General features: G+C 39.8%; 3 protein-coding genes across 6 annotated transcripts in view; 2 read left to right on the plus strand and 1 right to left on the minus strand.

Moving 5' to 3' along the window:
* LOC140947628 (ATP-binding cassette sub-family C member 4-like) overlaps positions 1-9473 on the minus strand; it is a 32064-nt gene extending 22591 nt beyond the window's left edge. For 3 of the 4 annotated variants that reach the window (XM_073396776.1, XM_073396778.1, XM_073396774.1), the window contains exons 1-5: positions 8215-8335; positions 7083-7298; positions 6591-6680; positions 1793-1956; positions 432-557 (exon numbers count right to left, since the gene is read on the minus strand). In XM_073396776.1, coding sequence (XP_073252877.1) covers positions 432-557; positions 1793-1956; positions 6591-6680; positions 7083-7292 — 590 coding nt within the window. In that variant the 5' untranslated portion in view covers positions 7293-7298; positions 8215-8335. Of the gene's footprint in view, positions 1-431; positions 558-1792; positions 1957-6590; positions 6681-7082; positions 7299-8214; positions 8336-9361 lie in introns of those variants that run through there. The other variant, XM_073396775.1, reaches the window with a different exon arrangement.
* A 2326-nt stretch (positions 9474-11799) lies between these two features.
* Positions 11800-15223, plus strand: LOC140947805 (probable iron/ascorbate oxidoreductase DDB_G0283291). The gene is made up of 2 exons (XM_073397002.1): positions 11800-12289; positions 14442-15223. The coding sequence occupies exons 1-2, from the start codon at positions 11824-11826 to the stop codon at positions 14945-14947; spliced, it is 972 nt and encodes a 323-aa protein (XP_073253103.1). The 5' UTR covers positions 11800-11823; the 3' UTR covers positions 14948-15223.
* Positions 15224-19516: 4293 nt separating this feature from the next.
* On the plus strand, positions 19517-23285 carry LOC140949033 (uncharacterized). Its single transcript, XM_073398286.1, has 4 exons — positions 19517-19564; positions 20437-20494; positions 21321-21800; positions 22570-23285. The coding sequence occupies exons 1-4, from the start codon at positions 19517-19519 to the stop codon at positions 23073-23075; spliced, it is 1092 nt and encodes a 363-aa protein (XP_073254387.1). The 3' UTR covers positions 23076-23285.
* The last annotated feature ends 1040 nt before the right edge of the window (positions 23286-24325 follow it).

Genomic DNA, 24325 nt, shown 5'->3' on the forward strand with positions numbered 1-24325 from the left:
TCACAAAAACTAAAGTTGTGAAATTATGGGATAGGTTGGCATATCAAGAAAGAACAAGCCAAAAAATGTTCACTTGCCAAAAAAAAGTCCGTTAGTGCAAATTGGCGGGGGGATATAAGCAATGTTATGCTCTGATGACTCCATATAAATTCGTATAAAATAGGGCTGGATCGTAAACGTTTCGATCCAAGCCAATTTTCGAAGGATTTGTACGGAGTCATCAGAGGATTAAAGGTGCATACATCTCCCCGCCAATTTGCAATAAAAGGCTGATTTTTTTGCAAGGGGGCTTCTTTCATCTTTTTTGCTCTGAATATGCCTTCCAATACCATAATTTTACAAATTTGAATTTTGTGACGTCACACTTTTCTTATCTATTGTTTCGTCTTCATGAATTAATAATAAGCTCAGGTAAAATAATGGGAGCAAACCTTCTAAGATTGGCTACCAGCTTAGCAAAAGGTTTTTCCCAGGTGTACATCTTGATGACTCTCATTCCAGAGATGATTTCATTCATCACCTTGATGCGTTCATCTGTAAGGGCTGCAATTTTGGATCTGAAAAAAAAAAAATTTTAATTCACTCTCCCCTAAAGCTTACCCAGTTTCAGTGTTTTTTCCAGTTTGTTTGTAATCTAATTTTTTAGTTAAAATCTTCTGCTGTACAATGTCATCCCAGTGATACGCTCTTTTAATTCAAGTTTACTGCGCCTTTCAATAACTTATCACCTTTTAATTCAAAAATTTAACTTACGCTTTCGTCAGTTTCAGTTTCCGTCTATCACCACGACGGACCTCTCAGGAAACACATTCTTAGTGGTCGCATCTCATTGAAAATCCAAGAGCATTAGAAAAGTACGAATAGCGTAAAATTCCGAAAATAAGCCCCTCCATGTCTAAGCCCCCAAACTTGTAACGCAAAAAAAACCTCCGTTAAATCGCCCCTCCGAATATAAGCCCCCCCCCCCCCCGGGGGGGGCTTGTACTAGGAAATTGCCCTCAAATACAAAGTAAATTAAAGCAAAAACGGTAAATTTTCTTCCAGCTATAAGGCTAGCTCAATTGATTTTGGAGCACGAATTTCCCTCCATAGATAGCCCCCTCCGAATATAAGCCCCTCCAAAAATAACCCCCTCAAAAAGGGCCTTTAAAAAATATAAGCCCAGGGGCTTATTTTCGGAATTTTACGGTATTTTTTTAAACTTTGTTTCTTTGAAGCAAGTTTAATTCGTGACAAAATGAAAAACATAAGAACACCATACGGCGAGCAGCGCACACTTAAATGCCGCAAAGTCAATCGTTCCAAACACAAAAATACCTGATCCCACGCGGTCGGAAAAAACGCCATTCAGGAGTAAAATTACTGCAATACCACACTGAAATTTGATCATCACCACAACATAGAAAACACTTTTAAACTATCGCAAACACTCTTGCGGGACTTTCCTTGTAAATTGTTTACTGTAATATTATACAGTCAAACCTCTTTAATACGGACACCAAAGGGACAGAACCAACTGTCCGCTTTACAGAGGTGACCGTATTGTAGAGGTAGAGAATGTATGGTTTTTGGCATTTCTGGGACCAAACGAACCGTCCGTATTAGAGAGGTGTCCCAGAACCAACTGTCCGCTTTACAGAGGTGACCGTATTGTAGAGGTAGAGAATGTATGGTTTTTGGCATTTCTGGGACCAAACGAACCGTCCGTATTAGAGAGGTGTCCCTATTATAGAGGTGTCCGTAAGGAGAGGTTAGACTGTAGTTTCATATGGTAACACTAGTCAAACAGTACCTCAAACGGACAAAGAATCGTCCAATCCACCACTGGAACGGTACAAGACAAAGGAATAGAAAAACTCCAGGCAGAACAGCAAGCCCAACCTCTTGCCAGCAAAAGAATGCTACAACGCATACTGCCAAAGGAGCTATCCAGATGTAATGGGCAAACACTGTTGTCTTGAAAAATTAGAACAAGAGAAAATATAATATGAGTATTCTTAAGAAGGACCTACGAGGTAAGTATGAACATTATCGGTCGGAAGGGTCATTAAGCAATTGATTGAGGACATGTCCACACAAAGGTGTTGACGAAAACCTCCATTTTCGCGTCGCCAAAATGGAAACCGTTAAAGACCTCTGTGTCCACACTTAGGTTGTTTACCATTATATTTAAATGGGCAAACCGATCGGTTCACGATCTGGGCAAATAATAAACAAAGAATCAGCTTTACCTCTTGCACAAATCAGTCCCACTTACCGCAGAGATGGCCGCAAAAGCCTGAAACTGCTATTAAAAGTGGTTCTGAACTCATGGAATACGAATTTCCACTTGGAGCATTCGCACGGGAAAAACAAGACTACCTTTCCAGACGTTACTCCGCTACTCCCAGAAATTTGTCACTGGAACGACCCAGAATTAAGTGTCTATTTACTCTCTAACCGAAAGTTTCCCAAAACGTTTTGTAAATGGTAAACCACCAACGTTAGCCATTGAAAACGCATACATCTCTAGTGATACGCTTTCGTTCCCAGGCTCCTCTCAGACAAGTTTCTTTTTAATTTCCTGCATTGTTGCTATGTTGTGACCAGGGGCCCGTTTCTCGAAAGTCACAGTAACTTTTCGGGCCCGGTAAGCTGATTTATATTTGCCATACGCGTGTTTGCATTCAAGGTCAAAGTTTCAATAATTCTTAAAACGATACAATGAAACTATCAGTTAATGAAGCAAAATTGACTGGACTGGTCTGTGAGCTAGGAACTGTGCTACAATTCAACAGGATTTGCTTTTAAAATTTGCCTTCTGCCCGAAAAGATTCCTGGCCTTTCGAGAGACAGGCCCCAGAGCAGATAAAGGTTGGGCGATGAAACAAGCGCTTCCGAGCAAACAGGTGTGATGCAGTGGACTGGGATCAAATTATGAGCTACAGATCAAAGTGACGCCAAGTTGGGAATAACAGGGAAATGAGATATGAGTTTTCCAACTCTTCAATAATCGAAAAAATTAGGGAGAACGAAGAGTTTTCTAGCCTTTTTTGGATTGAGCTTCATATCACTCAAACTAAAAGTACATTGTCTCGGAGAGGCAAATGTTGCTATTTTTTGCGGGAGGTTTCGTTAATTGAAGTAGACAAAGATCTCTTTCAAATGGTTTCTCTGGTTACTTCCACGACTACCAATTATATTTTCGTTCTACTACTCGCCACTGTCGACATTCTTCAAAAAAAACAACAACAACTAAAAACTGTCTAATACAGGAAGCAAAACCTAGTCCATGGCAAAACTAAAAGACAGCATATGGCGTTTTATTAACTAGATAACGTGTACGGTATCTTCTAAATACGCACAACTCGAGCAAGATTAATTATGCTTAATCTGAGACACCATCACGCTTATTTGTTATTTTCACAAAACATCCTATATGTCTTTCTGTTTCTACGGAACTTTAAAATTAGTTGCCCCTTACTTTTACTGTTTACTTCGCTGTGTCTTTGCAAGAACCAGAAGACGCCTGAAGGCGATTACGCGGGATGTGTCGGTGTAAGTAAGAATTATGTTGAATGGCATTGGAAAGTTGAGAAGTGTATCAAAAACAAATGTGTGCAGGAGAGACGGACATGTTCTGTTAAATACACCAGAAGATTAGTTACACACAAGGGTTCCTTTGCTCCTCAAAACAAAACTTACATCAATACTACCACCATATATGTTAAGAGTACGGAGTACATCGCTAACATTTGCATTCCAGCTTTACTAACATCCTCAATAAATGCACTTCCACATTCAACAATAGCACGTAACGTATCAGACTTCCAATAACTACAGGGCGCAAGGTTGTGCTTTAAGGAAAATTTTCAGGGATTCGGGCTCCCAACCATTTTAGATGGGCTGCCCAGGCCTAAAAGATGGTCGCCCAAATAAAATTTTCGATTAACCCTTCGGGCTGCTAATTTTTTAGCTGAGGTGCCCAAGCCTCCAAGTTGGTCGCCCAACTTAATAAATCAGCGACCTGTTAGTCTGTTACTAAAAATTTCACAAATTATTTTCTAATTAAGTCAAGCAAAACATTGTGTTTTGATTTTCATGAAAAATCACATCCTTTGACCACCTGAGCGTGCCAAAAAAACCCGCATGTTGTCATATGAAAGCAATGAAACCCATCAAAGTTTTCGCGTCATAAAAGAAACAAGGGCAACGCCGCCATATATTTCTTTTTTTTTTTCAAACAGAAAAGAGGACACAGGGGACACAAGGGAAACAAGAGACTCAGGGGACACAGGGGACAAGGGCACACAGGGGACACAAGGGACCAAGGGGACACAAGGAACACAAGGGACACAGGGGACACAAAGGACACAAGGGGACACAAAAAGACACAAGGGAAAACAGGGGACAGAAGGAGACACAAGAGGACACAGGGGACACAAGGGGACACAGGGGACACAAGGGAACACAGGGGACACAGTGAAAAACAGGAGACACAAAGGGACACAGGGGACACAGGAGACACAAGGGACTCAAGGGGACACACGGGACACAAAGGGACACAGGAGACACAAAGTGACACAGAGGACACAGGAGACACAGGGGACACAAGGGGACACAGGGGACACAAGAGGACACAAAAGGACACAGGGGACACAAGGGGACACAACAGAACACCAGGGGACACAGAGGACACAAGGAGACACACGGGACACAAGGCAACACAAGGGAACACAGGGGACACAACGGAACACCAGGGGACACAAGCGACGAAAGGGAAACAAAGGACACAAGGGAAACAGGGGACACAAGGGACACAAGAGGACACAAGGGGACACAGGGAACACGAAGGGACACAGGGGGCACAAGGGGACACTGGGACACAATGTAACACAAGGGGACACAGAGGACACAAGGGACTCAGGGGACACAAGGGGAGACAGGGGACACAGGAGACACAAGGGGACACAAGGGGACACAAGGGGACACAGGGGACATAAGGGACACAAGGGGACACAGGAGACATAAGGGGACACGGAACACAAGGGAATACAGGGAACACAGGGGACACAAGGGGACACAAGTCACACAAAGGGACACAAGGGGACACAAGGGACACAAGGGGACACGAGGGGACACAGGGGACACAAGGGGGCAGGGTACACAGGGGACACAAGGTGACACCAGGGAGACTGGACACAAGGGGACACAGGGGGACACAAGGGGACACAGAGTACACAAGGGGACACAAGGTGACACAGGGTACACAAGGGGACACAAGGGGACACAAGGGACAGAGGGGACAGTAAGTAAGATGAAAGTCGCCCGGCTGGGTGACCTGGACAATATTTTCAGTAGCCCGAGGCCAGGTCTTAGTCGCCCCAGGCGACTCGGCGCCATAAGTTAGAGCACAGCCCTGACTTTGCCCTCCCCTACGCAGTAAGCTTACTTTTCCCTCCTTTGCTGACGCCGTATCTATTTTGTGCTTGTGCAATCCAACCTAGCTTGCACGTGATTCGAAGTTGCAGCCAGTAAAAATTACACAATTTTTCGGGACGGGCAAGGGATACGGGAAACTTAGAAAACTCCCGAGAAAAAAACGGAAGGAATACGCTACCGAATTGATGACGCTGGCTGACTACGTCATCCCGCGTACAAACGGAGAAAAAACCTTTCAATTAACTATCAATAAATTTTGTTAACATGCGGTTGCCAGATTTGCGAAGCATTGCGCGAATCGCCATGGCGCGACTGCACCCGAGAGACAAAGTTAGAAGTAGTACAACACCACTATATCCAAATACATCCAGCTAGTTTTTGTGGTTATGTTATGTAAAATTTATTCCCTTCAAGATATGTCAGAATTACGGTTGAGTAGTTTTGAGCTTTTGCAAACGAAACGGCAAAAGACGATTATGTCATATTTAGCGGCAGGAGGAGGCATTCAACACTTTCAAATTTACTCAAACATGGGCATTATACGACCAACAAGTTTGACTTATACCAGAAGCGTTCTTCTGCTTATACGCATACAGACAAAAACATATGAAACTGTTTATCAATATTGTTATGAAACGAATTTACGTATTTCACACTGTATGCTGAAATTACAGAAAGAAAGTAGGATTTCCGGTTTGCAAACAGGAAAATTTCGCCGGCTTTCAAGCACACCGGGCGCGTGGAAAGAGCACTCGTGCAAGTCCTGCACCGCATCACAGATCACTTGAAGAGCGGAGTGCTCGTTTCATCGCCCAACCTTTATCCGCCCTAGTTGTGAACGAAACAGAGTCGTGCATGTGCAGCTACGACAACAGCATTAAACCTTCGTTTTTGGCCATGTACAAACAAGACGGTAGACCTACGTTTTCAAAAGACTTCACCTTTGAGATCGCTTTAAAAAGCCTTCATTCTCATGAAACTCTATTTTGGACAAACCGTTTCTGACCCTTCTTACGAAGAGGCAAGGCAAAACAGCAATTATAATGTATCCGTATAGATAAAGCCGCGTTTCTTGAGACGATATTGGGGCACGTGGATATCACTCATGGAAAGCTGATTCAAGAGTTTAAACTGCAGTTACAAGCAAGCACACTATTTTTAATACAAACCTGTTCCAGCTTTTGAACATCGCTAGTCATCAGGTTCACTATTTGACCAGTTGTTGTTTTTGATAAGGCGGTCTGACTTAGTCGTAGCACCTGAATGTATAAGGGAAAACAAAGTGTTAAAAACTACTATCGGTCTAACCCTCGGTCATTTATTTAAAAATAAAAAAGGAAATAAAGTGAAAGAAGTCAGTCAATATCTACATTGAGTTCTAATCCTTTTTGAACAACCAGCAAAAATATCGCCACCTAATCAACAACAGTCATGAGGAAGGCGGAAATGACCACCCCTCCCCCCCCCCCCCAAAAAAAAATGGCTTTACCATCAACAAAATTTTTCCTTAGTACAGTACACTATACAAAATGTTAGGGTAAGAGAATAAATACGACATAAAGATTATAGTGTATGTAAGGACCCTGTACAAAAACACCCTTGGAGCACGGAACAATACGTACAAAGAATTCAACACTAGCATACATCAATTAAGTACCAACCTTCCTATACACAACTGTTCCTGCAGCAATTCGTAGATGTAAGCCATGTCTATGATTCTTGAAAAAATTGGGTGCATGAATCGCCGCTTGAGTAAGATCAGTGATTGACAGAAGTAGAGCCATTATGTAGGCCTCCGTTTTGCTAATACCAGGAACAGGAGTGAAGTAACTGAGCAATCTGCCGATAATCAAAGGGGCAACGACTTTCATTGATTCCTACAAGAGAAAAAGGAATTTGCGAACTTTTTAACCAACAGCTGTATGTGTAAGCTCTTACAATGGAGATATGACATTAAAATGCTATAAAAAGATTCTTGCGGCGACGACAAGACAAAAATCCTAATTAATTTGCCTGAAGATGTTAAAAAAACCTTAACTCTCGTTTAGTGCGCCTATTGAAAAAACAAAGCAACGTGACATATGAACCGGCATTAAGAGTGACCAGACTCCTATTAAATTTCACGTTGCTAAGGTGCAAGTGTGGTCGTGTTCGGAGTTTTGTGCTTTTATCTCTCTGAGAACCTTGTATTGCCGTATCACTGACACGGTCCTTCGAGCCGGATTTTTCCTTTCTGAGTTAAAGTGAGGAAATGCATGTGTTAACGGCTGAGCTGAGCCCCTTAAATTTCCAGCGTTGTGGGGAATTTAAAGACAGTGTTTTTGCTATTACTTTGTTTTGCTCGCTTGTTCTTTCTCTGTTTTTTTTTTAATTATTATTTTGTGGAGAGCAGAATTTTTCGAGGGAAATAAAATAATTTGCCAAATAATACACCTCTTTTCAAATTAGTGTCAAATTTTGCCTCTTTGTTTATTTTTTATTTCCCTTTGGTTTTACGGTTATATTTATTTATTTCTTCACTGATTTTTTGTCCTTAAGTTTAGTCTTATTATTGGCCCCCAATCGATGCCCCATTGCTAAGAAAAATTTTATTTAAATTCTGCAGGTGTGTCAAGGCAAAGAGGGCTGATCAACCTCAAATGTAAAAGAAAAGTTGTACCGCCATTTTAGAATAAGGTGTGTATAGCCTATTTAAATTGTAGGGGTATAATATTATGCCATCTCCAAAATTTCCCAGTAATTTTCAACCCCCTCCATCTTCCCTTATCATACGACTTTCAACTAGTAGGTTACCTCTATAAAAGGAAAAGCTGTCAATATAAAATACTGCCATCCTAAGAATCTAAGGAATGCATTTCTCAGCTTTGGTCTTCTGTTTTTTCTCCTGGCTTCTTTTAATTCTTCATTCCATAAACTATAAAAAAAGACATTTCTTCAGCTCCAGATCTTAGGTAAAATATGTTAACATTTGGATATACCAAGGATGAAAATGACTGCCGCCCATCGGATAGTTATCCAGTAAAATACAATAAACACCCGCTAATAAGAAACTGCGGATTAAGAACCTCCTGGCAGAAATTTGCCCCTTTAATACCCAAAAATACAAGAACCTGTTTAGCCAAGCAAGATCAGGCAGGTTCTTATATGTGGGTTACACTTAAATTATGATAAACAATTTTAATTAACAAAGGAGTGTAACTTTGAGTTGTAACTTTAAGTATAACAAGAACATACTGAACTAAACTGTATATATATTTGATAATCAGTTTTCTTAGGGTTATAATTACACAATTGTAAATAAATAAAAAGTTTTTTTTTTTTTTTTTCTGGTAATCAACAATCTATCATCTCCGTCATAAGAATTAGGAACCTACTTAACCTAAATTTCCAATCAGTACCCCCCAAAAAAAGAACCTATTTTACCAGACTTCCAAAAATGTAGGTTCTTATTAGCAGGTCTTTACAGTACATTGTATGACATTTTGACCAGTTATATATTAGTCTGAGCTGTCAAATTAGCCTGGCCAGAAAGCAGGCCTGCCATAAGACAAAGTATGGCACAGACAAGAAAGAGACTTCAATGAGTGTGGCATATACATTTTTCTACTCTCAATGCCTAGCTACTCAGGCTAGGTCAAGCACAATGACCAGACACTTTGACAAAACATTCTGCTGTTTTTTTTTCTCTCAGAACAATTCTAGACTTTTTTAATAGCATGTTAAGTGTACCAAGTAATTACCCATGCCTTGCTCAACTGGTTTCAATAGCAGTTTCAAAAATAACATTGAAACAATTATCCATACTCCACCATAGTTCACCACTCAAACAAACCACCCTGCCCCTGAATAAGTCCCCTCTCTTTAATTTAATAGCCACTTTTTAGTGCAAAATTGAAAAAAGGATGGCCATCGCTTTCCTGAACTTCAAACTGAAACTTACCTTTCCAGTCTGTCAGCCAAATGTTCACTCTCTTCTTCAGGTAATATTTGGTAAATGTCAGAATTCTCAAGGTTTTGCTTATATCCTCTCTCAAACAAATCATTCATCCACCTAGTAATAGAGAATAATGAACCATTAATGGACAAATAATATTCCCTAGGAACAAATTCCCTAGCAAGAGACAAACTACATGTACATGTACGCAAACCCTCTTCTTTTTACTTATTCTTAGAATTTTATCAAAGAAAGTATTTTCTACCCCCCTCCCCTCCCCCCTGACCCCCTCTTATTCATAGGCCCATATGTGTTGTTTGCAATTTTAGTTATTTGGAAATAGTTGATATAGTATTTATTGTATAAGATTTCAAATAAATAAAACATGTATGTATGTATGTAGGCCCATCTACTTGTAAACAAAACAATACATCCGGTTATAAGCCCCCCTCTAGCTTGTACTGAAATGAATTTGACTTTTTACGATGTTTTGAAGCTTAGAAAAGCAATCAAATTCAAAAAGTGTTTTGAATGCTATGTACCTTGTTTTGCAACATTTTTTAGTCCTGTTATAAGCCCCCAAGCCCCCCAACCGCCCCTTACAAAGTTGCAGGGCGGATCTAGGGGAGGGTGCAGGGGGTGTGCACCCCCCCCCCCCCCCCCGAGATGACCTGCGGTTTTCTAATACAACTGGTATTCTGCAAAAAAAAAAAACTATGTGGTTTATTGGTGTTGAAGTAGAGCAAGAGACGAGTACACCCCCTCCTAAAAAAATCCTGGATCTGCCCATGAGTTGTATAAGCCCAGAGTTTACAATCAGAAGTTTACAGTATGAGTTTAATGAAAAAAAGAAAAAGAAAATAAGTAAGGTGCCAGGGGCACAGTCCCGCAGAGGAAAGTAATGTGTGAGATGATACTATTGTGAAATTTCTAACTTTGCATCTGTGGGCAATGTCCTATGGTGTTACTACTGAAAGGAAATACGGAAAAGGAAAGGAAATAAGGCTGTACTCTAGCAGCCAGTGTTCATTCTAGAGTGCATTTTGTGCTATTTGCGCATTTTTAGAACCTACTGACACAAATAAATTGTTTTCGTGCATCAGTTTGATGCTTTTTTGCGAAGGAATGATTTTGTAAAATAACAAAAATCAAAAAGAACATTTTATCACAAGGAGCCTGGGATCTAGATGTATTACCTCGTGATACCAGTCAATCGGCATGCTTTCAACATGGCGACAAAATTGAAACAAAGCAGGTTGCACTTCATGATTAATAAGGCAACAGCTTCTTTGAACGATGTTGATGATGGACCAGCTGATGAGCCAGCAAATATTCCGGAAGCCACAGACAGCAATAAAGAGTTAAAGAAAGAACAGCAAGGACAAAGCGAATCAGGTAAACCAAGATCAAAGAAGGCAAGAGCCAAACCTCAAGCTGAAACACTCGCTGATTAGCAAATAAAACATACCTGGCTTCAATATAACCAGGGGGGGGTGGGAATGTTCTGCTTAAAGCACAACAAAAAGAATATTTCCATGACCGAAGGAAATTTGACTTTGACAGAGCATTGAGAGTGTAACACAACAAAGCAAAACAGAAAATCCTACTAAGTGAATGACACGATGTTTTCCTACCATCTCACTCTGATAATTTATAGATGTTCAGAAGGCTTTCCTTAGATGAGTTCTATGATAGCTAAGTTGCTGCTATGTCAATGAAAATAATAGATAGCTAAGCTTTGATATGAAGAAAGCCTGCAATAAAAATAGTGTTAAAGTTGATTCCGATGTCGTCCGTGAATTTTACAAAATGTCCCCTCCCAATCGCATGGTGGCCCCTGGCGCTTGACTTTTGCTCCTGGGCGACCAGAAAATCTTTTAGTTAGCTTTTTCATAAAATACTGGACACCCTGGATTTCACAGCCTAAGGGCCTTGAACGTGATTGCATAATACAATGTCACCCGTTCTGCACGCGCCGAGTCGATGAAAATACACGAGCAGAATCTATTATCAAATATACGGAGGAAATTCTGATCGGAAACATAGGGTATAAGAGGCAAGCATTGACTTCGTTCGGTTTTTCGGTAGCCGGTTGTTGCTCATTTGGAGGTCCATTAATTAATTCGATTATTAATAAATTGCTACGGGACACCGACTTGTAAACAACACAGCCAGGGTTAACAGCCACTATAGTATTAAATATCATAAATCTACTACGGAATATTTATCAAAACTTACCAATAAGTGAAAAACTTGCTGATATAGGTGGCTTTGACCATCGGGTTGGCTCGAATATGTATTCTTTCTGGTCTTTCTGCCGCCATTTTTCTGATCTCAGTGAACGTTAAACAAACGTTCAGGCGACAGCTGTTGGACGAGAAGGAACTGGGAAGAGCTGTTATGTGAACCCAGTTTCCACTCAAGAAAAACGTTCTCGTAAGTCACGAATTGTCGATTTTTTGAAGGGGATGGCAATTCCCATCATCGATTTATCTAATCTTTTAAACAGTATTCCAACATTTGAAGAAACGACAACTATAAGGAAAGCTTGCCTGGATTTCGGATTCTTCTACGTCGTTAATCACGGCATATCACGAGATCTTCAAGCAAAAGTTTTGGGAAATTTGTGGAAGTTTTTTAACCTTTCAGCTGAGAAAAAGAATGAAGTTCATCGAAAAGACGGTTTTCGCGGATATTTTAGGAAAGAGGAGGAGCGAAGCATAGAATACAATTGCACGGAGTGGAAAGAGGGAATTTATTATTTTCAGGATTTTAACAATGTACCCAAAGAAAGGAAGGAAAAGGTTTTCTGTGGCTTAAATCCATGGCCCAAAGGGGAATATGTTCCCGAGTTTCGTGCAGTAATGGAGGAATACTTCAGGAAAACACAAGAATTAGCTTCAAAACTGTTGAGCTGCATTGCATTGAGTTTAGGTACATGTATACACCCAATGCAAAAATGGCTGCCGGATTAATATTCTTTTGTTTAAATTAATATTAGCCTAACTAGCCTCACTTGAGATAATAGGGCCATTTATACGAGGAAAAATAAGACGCGAACTTTCCGTATAAACGGCACATTTCGTCTAAAATAGGACGCGGCTTAGTTAAGACGCGTCTTATTAGATAAGACATGCTCGTATAAATGGTAAAGTTCGCGTCTTATTTAAGACGCGTCTTATGTAAGATGCGTCTTATTTTTCCTCCTATAAATGGCCCTAATGTGTTCTTTTGAATTTTGTACAGGAGAACGAGGCTAGTTAGGCTAATTTAAATTCAAACAAAAGAATGTTACTCTAGCAGCCATTTTTGCATTGGGTCTATGTTAATAATGATAACAATCCTCGTCATCATCATCATAATCATAACTATAACAAAATTCTCAAATCTGATTGGCTATCAAGTGTCCTGATTTCAGCACTAATAGGACAGTGTAGTAGGACAGTATGCATGATGTCTAAGTAATTGGACAGTATGTGCCATCAGGAACTTGAATGGCTTTTTTTTTTAATTGCAAGCAAAAATTCTCGGAATTTTTTGTAATTTAATTTTTAAAAAAGCCTTAAATATCACAAATTTTGTTATAGTTATGATTAATTAGTAACTGAAGTTCATGTCTTCCAATTCAGTCTGTAATCATACTCATGATTAAACAAATTGGACTTTAATCAATTGTATGATTGTGGACCAAACTGGACTCCACTCAGTTCTATTACCATAATTAGAAATGGTAATAACCACCAGTGGCTCTTTTTAACTGCTAAAAACAGGATAACATTCACTCCAGACTTAAACTAAAACCAGGTTGTTGAGTCAATGAGCGTGATTAACGCCCACCCCCCCCCCCCCCCCCCTACAAACCCTGCCCTGCATTAAAACCATGTTTCCACTGACACCATTGAACAGTTCATAATCTGCCTTTAGCTGTATGCCGAGGTTTGCCCAGTCCCTGTACGGCATTTACCCAGTTCGCAAACGCATGGACCACTTGACCCGAAACGCTTTGGCCACGTGGAATAATGAGGGCTAGGGACTAGGGAATGCCAAGATAGAGAGTTACTTTCTATGGTCTTCTATGAACACTAGGAAACTAACAAGCATGATACATTTATAGCAACGCAGTTCAGTATTTTCCTGCAGGCTATCATTTTATTATTTGTTATTGTCATTTCTCTTGATTATTTATGGATATTGTTAAGATAAAATTGATGTTGATTACTCTCAGGACTTAAAAGGTTAATTCAATTGACTGAAAATGAAGTTCACTTTTGTTTCTCAAGTGGCTTATTCAGTCTCTCACCACAACTCACTAGCTGTAAATATACTGCTCCCAGTCTAGTAGCCTCAGTAAGTCCAAAACTTTTCTAGTCACATCTCATGAAAATCAGGCCTGTATTTAGGAGAAACTATGTTTCAAATGCCCTTAGTAACCCTCAAACGTCCAGGGGGGGGTGGATGCCACCCCCCATAAGGTTTTTCTGAGTTTTTTCCTAGAGGATAAAACATCAGCACCTGACGTTTTCAGTAGCTGTTCGTTCATCCCTCGCACAGATTTTGAGATGAGTTTAGTGATGGTCAGTTGCTATGGTTACGAGATATGACACCACAAATAGCAGGTGGTCGAGCCAATTTTGGGTGAAATTACATGTTTTTTCAACTTCTTTCAGCAATAAAGTAAATCTTGTGGTTAAAATCATGCAAAGTGTTTATTTATGTGTTATTTTTCATGTAAAGCACAAAAAATTACCATTTCTCACGGTTTTAACCTGATTTCCAATTCTTGGTAAAATCCAAGATGTCGACCAAGATAGCGACCATTGTTGGTTACGTCACAGGCCTCCGGCAGTGCCACCATCCATAAAATATACCTCATCATGTTAAGAGGATCAAAGGCTTTCCACTAAAGGTAAAATTGTTTCAAAATACTGCAACATATCGAAAACTCCGGGGAGGGGTTCCATCTACCTCATGAATCTGCTCGTACGTCCAAGGGTTAAAGGTTTCAATGAAGTGTAGAAACAAGAAAGCACATTCTTTTGTATTCAAAATTTTGAACACCGACCTTTATCATCCCATTTAATTTTAGGTCTTGAAAGAGATTTCTTTACCAAAGAATTCACTGATGACCCCTTTGCTCAACTGGCAATGTTCCACTACCCACCCCACCCTGCTTCAAAAGATGGCCATGAGATATGGGGAGTAGGAAGACACACTGACTATGGCACTTTAACCATCCTTCTCCAGGATGATGTAGGTGGACTCCAGGTAGAGACCAAAGATGGAGTGTGGATTGAAGTACCCCCAGTTCCTGGCTCATTTGTGGTCAATTTGGGTGACATGATGGAAATCTGGACTAGTGGTGCACTCAGGGCAGGGCCACATAGAGCTAAAGTTTCACCAACTGAGCACCGGCTTTCAGTTGCCATGTTTTATGACCCAGGCTTTGACTGTGTGATTTCACCAATTCCCCTGGACAAGACTCTAATTCCAGTGGAGAAGACCGCGGCAAAGTTGCCATTGGACTTCCCAATACGATATGGTGACTATGTTTTGAGAAAGTATTGTGGTATATTGCCAGAGGATAAGTCTTGATAAGCTTGACAGAATTTGGTTAATTGCATGAATGAGAAATTGTAGGTGGTTCCTCGACAGGTCTTTTTGGAGGCAAAAAATGGTTTTGGGCCATCATAGGTTAATCAAAAAGAAAATGCAAGATAAAAGAAACATTGTATATACTGTACAAGATCTTAAGCCCGCTTTTAATGTCAACATCAGCAGTGAAAAGCGGATGCTTCCAGCTGTTGCTTTTATTGTTAAGAATTTTGAATTCCTAAACTCATTTCCGGACCCCGAGTAAGTTGTGTATGAATAGTCTCGTCATAATCTGTAACAACCCCTTTAGGTCACTTTTGAAAATGTATGTTGACTAGCATGTACAAATGGTCAAGTTTACATAAAAATGCTAAAGTTCACAGTTTTTATCACCGCTGTTTGTGTTTTATTTTTAATTAAAAAATGGTTTGTTTTTCTTTGTGCTCGAAGCATAGCCCCTATAATTTTCCATTCTTAGTTTGCAACCACCTGACAAGGCGGCTGACAAGGTGGCCATGTACGTTGGTGGTCAATACAATAATTTTTTTTGGAAGAATGGAGTTCACTTCCCAGCAGAGAAAAATGCTTTTGTTGTTGTCCACTAACATTGCCGCCATAGCATGACGTGCAAACCAGCATTTGAAACCGGAAACCTATGATGCGAGAAGACTTTTGTCCGTCCGTACAGACTGTCAGGGTGGGGAAAGGGAGACTCCATAGAGGGAGGATGAGAATTCCAGACGTGCACCTGGGGTTTGTCTTTAAAAAAATCTCATTTTGTTCAAAACGCAGTTTTTTCGAATAAGTTATCGTAACGTTGTAATGTGTTCTTTGAGTAAACATAATAAAAATTTTTAGGCTTCAAGCACTTTAAATTTTGTTTAATAGACAGGGCACAAAAAGGTTGTTATCCAACGTTTTTCATCTACGTCTTTCAGAAGAAAGATGTACTTAGTATTACGATGAAATTTGGGGGGGTTGTTCTTAACGGGGCACAATCACAAGTCGAACACGAAAATTAGAATACCGTAAACTGCCGCTGAGAATCGCAGCCCCCGTCCCCAGTTATGGGCCAACTACCTGCGGATGAAATTGTTTTAAAAAAGAAAAATAATCGGGAAGAAAGGGACTCGCCTAAGTCCTAACTGCATAGTCCGCACGGACCTTATCCCAGCTGATGCGATTGAAATATTCTTAGCGCAGCACCAAGGGTAATTCCTCGCTAAGCGAGGTTTACAATTTTGTCGGAATTCGCATCGCGCGTGACTCTCCCACGGGGATCGCTTAGCGGAGTGTGATCTTGCTTTGGTCATAAACATCGTATATTTCTATTGGTTTAGTATCCGCAGTTGCCTAGCAAAAAAAACAGCTGACAAACAAAATTGCCACAAACCTGACCCAGTAGTTTTGGCGGCCGTTTTAGTGGTCAATGTAGCGGTACCTCTAAGAAAAAAATGGAGGCGATTTGGACCACTAGTTTCAAAATAAGAGAGCATATCGAGGTAAGAAAACATGTGTTTTGAGTCCTACTCCGCAGTCGAGTTGTATCGGCTTTGTTGGGCATAAGTTCTTTGAATGGTTAAGCACGGTTTTTTACCGTCAAAAGGCCCGTTATTTTTAATTTCCTGAAATATTTATTTGAATTCGTGTTTAACAAGAATCGATCATATCAGCTTTTAACGGCGCTCGCTGGCAGAAGTGCCACAGGAAAGGCTGTAAATAAAATATTTTTTTACAAATTGGATGAATATCCTCTCGTAGCGAAGTGGTGATGAAATGACCCTCCTCGCAGGATATGCTGGGTTCGACTCTGGAACATGTAAATCGTTTTTTTAATTTCTTTTTTTTCCTTCCCTTCTTTGGTTGTTACTGTTGTTTTGTTTTATCAGTTCATTTATTTTCATATATTTTCTTTTCCTTATTGGTTACCGTTCTTCCTTCTTCTGGCATTCAGCCTCTGCTGTGCGAAGTTCTGCGATTCACGTATTTCTAGTATTTGGTTATCTATGCACTCAAGAAATTTTGGTTGTGACAAAATCGTACGCGTCCGTCCGTACGTCCGCCCCTACAGTTTAGCGGATGTGAAATGTCACACTTACTAGCTTGGAGTCCAAGGCATATAAAGTCTGTGTTTAACTTGACATTGGACATCCAGATTATGGTCAATTCAAAGCTGTCAAAATGGAGTATCCGCTGACCAGTGTCACGTGACCTTGTCACGTGCTCAGGTGGGGTCAGGGGATTTTTAAAGTTTTCCGCTGATCAGTTATTGGTTTTTGAATGATCGCAGGCTCAGGTCCAGTTTTTCAGGAGGAATTCAGTTTGCTCCTTGTTTATGGCGTACCCTGAATTACAGTCGAACCTCTCCACAACGCCCACCTTGGGGACGGAAAAAAGTGGCCGTTAGTTTTCTTAAAAGATCACACTAGAGCTTTGTTTTTGGCCTTGGCAAAATCTATATATCAACCGTTGAAATTGCTAACCCCCGATCTACTCGAAGCCATGCCATTTTTCACTGAACTGGTACATGGTGCAGGCCACCAAAGACCTCTCCGGAAGCATTTAATTCTTTCGATAATTTTAGTGATAAAATTGATGAGGAAAATATGGAGCTTTTTCTGCTTGGGCATCTTAATCGCAACTTCTCTGGGATTATATCAGGAACTCATCCACCGTAGACTACAACATTTCTGTTTTCTTTGATATGAGATGATATTTATGGATTGCGTCAGTTACATCTACCCAGCAGAGTAGCCAACAGTTCCCAAACTTTAATTGGCTGGTGAATCGCAATTTTTTTTAAATGTGATTGACTCGGGAGTTTTAAAACACCTTGGTCTCAGTAATCACTGTCTGGCATACTTGGCCAGAAAAATTAATTGCACTCTTTCTGGTGGTAGCTCATTAATAGAAAATAGGTAAACTATGACAGAACTTCACTGTAAAAAATTTCTTGTTTGCAACATCTCTTTTTTTATATTTTCGTGTGTTTCAGTGATGAAAAACACTTATATAAAATGTAACAATCTAATCTCTATGTGCTGCAGTCTCCACACTGCTTGCCGCGACCCAGAGTTTTTGCTAAATGTGGGCAAGTGTGTGTGTGTGTTTTTATTTTCTTATACGTTTAACAAAGTCGTTGTTATTGTTGCTATTGTTGTTGTTGTTTGACGGGTTTAAAGTAGATAGACTGGAGTTACATTTCTGTGTTTTCCAGGCAAGGTGACTGTTGTGGAGCTCATGGGAAAATATACCTATGACCGCAATTGACAAATAAGCACCTTTAAAAAAAGAGAAGAATGAACAGAAAAAAGGTCCCTTGAACTTCTTCAGATTTACTACGTAAAATGAAAACAAAGAATGCCACATTGACTAAAGATCCAGTTACTCTGAACGAATGTAAACAAGCAAGAAACAAATAGAATAATTCAACAAAGTAGTGAAAAATGCGAGGAACAAATATTATATATACCGGGCAATTTCGACGGCAACACGAATGATTCTCTAAAAGCTTAGAAATAAATAAATGCATGAGCCTCAAATCAACAGAAAAGATCTAAGTCGACAAAAATTAACAGTAGAACATTGATTTCTTCGCCCCAAATGGGCCCTTTGCAGCTAAACGGTCATCTTGCTGGGACGCTAATGACACATTGACATAAGAAAAACAAAGGGATAACCTCACCTAAAATTCTAATTTTCTTTCGTTTCGAGGTCCCTCAGCATCATTTTCGTCCCAGCAAGGTGTTTTTGTAATATGTTACTGCAGCCGAACCGCTCCTAGTGACTGTAAAGATACAAAGGGCCCATTGCTGAAGTTTTCAAAGTTCAATTTACTAACATAGGTCTAAATTTAGCATTCAACATTCCATCTTGTGACATCTTACACCTTCCAATACAGCTTTTTCTTTACGAAATACAAGAGTCAATGAGGTGAGTCAATTGTTCAAAAAATGTTTATGTTAAGATTTCAACTGGATTAGATAACAATATACGTTGGAACGTTCTGAAATTAGCAACTGATATTTTGTTACCCATATATTTAGCAATACAGCACATGCTGGAACCCTTCCATGTGAATGGAAATAAGCTAAGGTAACACCGATCTTCAAGAATGGTGTAAGGTCAGCTGTCAACGGCTATAGGCCAATATCTCCTCTTTCTCGTATTCGAAAATGCCAAAACATTTCAAAAAGTGATCTGCGAAAAAGTTTATGAAAACTTTAACGAGAGTCTCGATCTACTGGGCAACCATTAGCCCAGATTTCCATGCCTACATAGTACAGTAACAACTTTGCTAGCTCTTCGTCAGTAAAAATAATGGTGTCATCTGTATTGACCTACAAAATATCATCGACCATCAAATATTCTTTAGCAAAAGCTTTCTATGTCTGGTATTAATGGGAACTCTTAAACAATCGCAGCCAAAATTGCAAGATCAACGGCTGCTTATCACATGCGAAACAAATCACATAGAGAGTTCCTCAGGGTTCTTTCGTTGGTCCCTCACTTTTTCTCAAATACATCAGCAACTTCCAAAATTTTATAAAAAAGGAAACTGTCTCCAGAATGTATGTGCATGAAACTAATATTGCCTTGGCTCCCACTGACTTACATGTAAATGTCCTGGAAAGGGAGATGAACAATGAACTACTGAAGAAATTAAACCTGTGGCCCACGGCAAAGACGTTAAGTCTAAATATTCACGGCTAAAACTGAATTTATGTTGATTGGCTCTCGCCAAAGACTACTGCTGAAAAGCAGTCAGCGAATCATATTGAAACTGTGGGGAAAAAATATCAGCCAAGTTAAGAAGGCTAAACATTTGGTGTTTTTATAGGTGACAATTTGACCCGAAAAGACGTGGAAGAAATTTCTAAGATATCCTACCTAAAATAAGTTCCGCTCGCACTAGTGCCCTAAAAAGACTTCAAGTCTATCATTGGATACAGCTAAAATGATTCACGACGCGCTCATTTAGCCATATTTTGATTATTGCGGCACAGTTTGGGGTGGCATCTAAAATCTCAGTTAACTGAAATGCTTGTTAGTGTGTCTAAAGTCATGTAATGTCATAACAAAATCTAGCTATGATGAGGTTCTTCTCCTCTTGTGGACGTACTTGAGTGGGTAAAGTGAAAGTGATATCTCAAACCGACAAAAGCACAACGCCATCTTCATTTAAAGTCTTTACATAATCTAACTTCACTTGTGTCTCCACAACATATTTTGCAAATTGCTAAAGAGAGGATGGACACCTCTCTTGGACAAGTAGTTTATCAGCGCTCAGCGTCAGCGTGTAAAATACCTAAAAATTTTTTAGAGAAAAACTTTTTCTTTGAATTTTGTACTTACAGGTGGTCGATGTTGTAATATCATCAGTATTATGTTCATTGAAGTTTTATTAGCTTAAAAGATATCAGTGCATAATGTTGTATCTAAGCAAACTGTAGTAAAAATAACACAAAGACTTTCATATTGTGTTTCAGAACATCACTATTCTTGACAGTACAATACCGCAAAATTTAGCTGACAAGCCTCCTCGCGGTAAATAAAGTAGAATTAAACTAACACGTTGCAACTCAAACACTCTAAATACGTATAAGGTAGAAATAGAAGAGGACTGAAATGGCTGTCCTTGATAGAGCATTTAAACGAAAAAGATTCATAAAAGAATCTAACCCGCGGCATAAAAACTTATATTACTTCAAGCCGAACGATACTTTTGCTCCAGGAGCAAAAAGGGTTTTTATCAAAGCCAAAGCCGTGTAAAGGTCTATAAAACTCTTTAGAACAAACTCTTCCAACTAGACCAAAATTTGAAAATTGCCTAGCGAAATTCAAGCTACGCCTCGAAGCAGGCGGTTATCCGAAAAAAATATGAAGGAAAGCCTTTGTCAGTGACCGGTGAACTTTGCTTCAAGACCTTCGTCGGCTCTTATAAGGGTGAAGTTGTTCTACATACCACCCAGCTGTACAAAATCTTAAACAAGTCGTGATGGAAAACTTGAGTCTAATAAAAAATCAGCCATTCCTGAGAACAACTGATCCATTAATTTATGAAAACAGCTAATCTTGTTAACTTTCAAGACGGCACGCTTGTAACAGCAAAGATGCAGAAAATATAACTTGAAGCTCTAATATTGCAACGCAACCGCAAAACTACGTGAGGTGACCATGGAAGCCTGTATTAACTTCCTCGTCCCCAGTTTCTTCAAAACCTGATGAGAACCTGTATTGTTGACATATGTAATACCAGAGATATGAATTTAATATTGAACCATGGTGCATATATAAATATACCCAGTTTTTCACTCCCCTGCACGCATTTCCCAAAAACCTCCAAAAGTTTACGATTTGTAAATTTTGCCAGAGCCTTTCATCATCATGGCAATTCCCATTATTGATTTATCTAGTCTTGCAAACAGAACACCAACGTTGGAAGAAACAACAGCTGTTGGGAAAGCTTGTCTGGATTTCGGATTTTTCTACGTCGTCAACCACGGAATACCAGGAGATCTTCAAGCTAAAGTTTTGGAGAAGTTGTGGAAATTTTTCAGCCTTTCAGCTGAGAAGAAGGAAGAAATTCATCGAAGAGATGGTTTCCGCGGATATTTTAGGAAACAGGAGGAGCGAAGCATAGAGTACAATTGCACAGAGTGGAAAGAGGGAATTTACTATTTTCGAGATTTTAAGAATTTACCCGAAGAGAAAAAGGAAAAGATTTTCTGTGGCTTAAATCCATGGCCTAAAGCTGAATATGTTCCCGAGTTTCGTGCAGTTATAGAGGAATACTTCAGAAGAACACAAGAATTAGCCTCAAAGCTGTTAAGCTGCATTGCACTGAGTTTAGGTATGAACCGATCTGAACATCCCTATAAACCGCTATTCTCAATGTCTATTAGGCTTAAGTGGAATTGTCGCTAAAGACAGCCCGATTGCATAGGCCGAAACCAGGTTGCACCAATAACCAAAATAACACCAGTGATCAGAAATAATATGTATACAATCCCGTCTTGAGGCATTCGCCAAAGGGTTCCTCACAAGAGATGGTTGGCTGTTCGTATCACAATGGAGCCAACAGGCATGATGCATGTTGTGAAATAGGCTCACCCTTCAATAGCATCATAATGCATGAGTCCAGTGCGAACTTCTGTGACAGTAAAAAGCATCAAGCAATGTATTATCCTTAGGGTTTAAATCTTTCTCCTTTTCCTCCAGGGGTTTGCCAATATTTTTCGCAAAGTTTGGTGATCGTAAAAATTATCGCACGTTACTGTGTTCAACCTCAAGTTAAGGGATAGAAGCGATTCTTTCCTTTCCATGACAGTGAAGGGTCTCGGCGAAAAAACATCAGAGGGTTTTTTCAGAGCTGCAGATGCATGCCTGAACCGTGGTTATCACTCTTAACCAATATTAAGGAAGCAGAATATAGCATTTTTAGAAGCCTCAGTATTCCCCAAACTTTTCCAACCATATTAAATGCACCTCTACTTCAACAGCAGAGGCTGGGACTGTACTTAACACAGGTTTCACTGAACCACGGATACTAGAAAGAACCTCATCTATCGTTTATTTTCAAAAGTTCTAAAACCATCTTTCGTCATCTTATTTTTTTGCAGGTCTTGAAAGAGATTTCTTCATCAAAGAATTCACCGACGATCCCTTTGCTCAACTGGCAATGTTCCACTACCCACCGAACCCTTCTTCAAAGGATGGCCATGAGATATGGGGAGCGGGGAGGCACACTGACTATGGCATGTTAACCATCCTCCTTCAAGATGACGTAGGCGGACTCCAGGTAGAGACCAAAGACGGAGTGTGGATTGAAGTACCCCCAATTCCAGGCTCATTTGTTGTCAATTTGGGAGACATGATGGAAATCTGGACAAGTGGTGCACTCAGAGCGGGACCGCACAGGGTGAAAGTTTCCCCAACTGAGCACCGGCTTTCAGTTGCCATGTTTTATGAGCCAGGCTTTGACTGCATGATTTCACCAATTCCTCTGGACAAGACTCTAATCCCTGTGGAGAAAACGGCAGCGAAGTTGCGAATGGACTTTCCCATTCGATATGGTGACTATGTACTGAAAAAGTTTTGCAGTATCTTGCCAGCAGATAAGCCTTAAAGGCAATATCTATTTGATTGCATAAATGAGGCATTGCGGGGATCCACAGTTGGTCTCTTTGAAGGCACATAATGATAATTTTTTTTTCAGTTTATAATTTTTTCTGTGATTTTTACAGTATGCACCTTAATTTTGTGTTGAGAGGAAAAGCGATTCAGGTTATTCTGATTTGATTAAGGTAAGGTAATCTTTATTTATGCATGGTGTTACAAATTCATCAGGCATGAAATATTATAAAAAATTTGAAAACCTTAATTACATTCATTGGGTCAGTCCGCTAAATACAGTATTAAAATTATTCAGTTAAGTATATACGAAAAAAAAGCCTGTTTTCCAGGAATGCCGTGCCTTACTTGACATTATAATAACTGTGCAAAAGTGATTTAAAATTACGTAGGGATTTTGCTTGCCTTAACGTTTCAGGAGAACTATTCCACAGAACAGCACCACTGTAGCGAAAACTATTTCGGAGATAATTTGTGCGTGGCTGTGGAATAGTTAATTCATTTACAGAATCTCGAAACATGTATATGAAGTGGTATTAGATCGAGCAGTAAATTTCGAACTTATGTACTCAGGAGCAAGGCCATTAAGGGATTTTAAAACCGTTAAGGCTTTTTGGATATCACGCTGAGTACTAAGATTTTTCCAGTTTAAATTTTGAAAAAGCTGCGATGCAAAGTTAGAGCTCGCGCTGCACGATTTTGCAGTTTTTGAAGTTTGTCTGCTAGTTTTATGCCACAACTTCCCCAAACAACATTGCAATAGTCGAAATGCGGCTGAATCAAGGCTTTGTAGATAAGATGCAATGTTGCTGGGGGAACAAATTGCCTGACCCGTTTGATAGCTGCAATACCAGAGGCAATTTTCTTAGCCAACTTCTCGATATTACTGCCCCAGGTAAGGTTTGCATCAATGAGTATACCTAGAGATTTTGACGCTGATACCTGGTTTACGGGAGTACCGTTGATGCTCAGAACGGGAGAGGCAGTTAGGGTGTTTAGCTTTTGTCACGAGCCGATAAGCATAAACTCAGTCTTAGTCATGTTAAGTGTGAGTTTGTTGGCGATCAGCCATTTGCTGATATTTAGCAAGTCTTCATTCTAACAGGACTGAATGATATTAACACCTTTATCAGCGTAGGTAAGGTGCGTATCATCGGTATACATTCTAAGATAAGAGTTAGTTAAGCAATTTGGTAAACCGTTTATGTAGAGCAAAACAATAAAAGACCCAATATAGTCCCTTGA

Source organism: Porites lutea, chromosome 9, assembly GCF_958299795.1.
Source record: "Porites lutea chromosome 9, jaPorLute2.1, whole genome shotgun sequence".
Taxonomy (NCBI): Eukaryota; Metazoa; Cnidaria; class Anthozoa; order Scleractinia; family Poritidae; genus Porites; species Porites lutea.

Coding starts and splice junctions, on each gene's coding strand:
- LOC140947805 (XM_073397002.1), top strand. CDS start 11,824: ATGGCAATTCCCATCATCGATTTATCTAATCTTTTAAACAGTATTCCA. Junction 12,290..14,441: donor CTGCATTGCATTGAGTTTAG/GTACATGTATAC, acceptor ATTTAATTTTAG/GTCTTGAAAGAGATTTCTTT.
- LOC140949033 (XM_073398286.1), top strand. CDS start 19,517: ATGTATGTGCATGAAACTAATATTGCCTTGGCTCCCACTGACTTACAT. Junction 20,495..21,320: donor AGCTGACAAGCCTCCTCGCG/GTAAATAAAGTA, acceptor AAATTTTGCCAG/AGCCTTTCATCATCATGGCA. Junction 21,801..22,569: donor CTGCATTGCACTGAGTTTAG/GTATGAACCGAT, acceptor ATTTTTTTGCAG/GTCTTGAAAGAGATTTCTTC.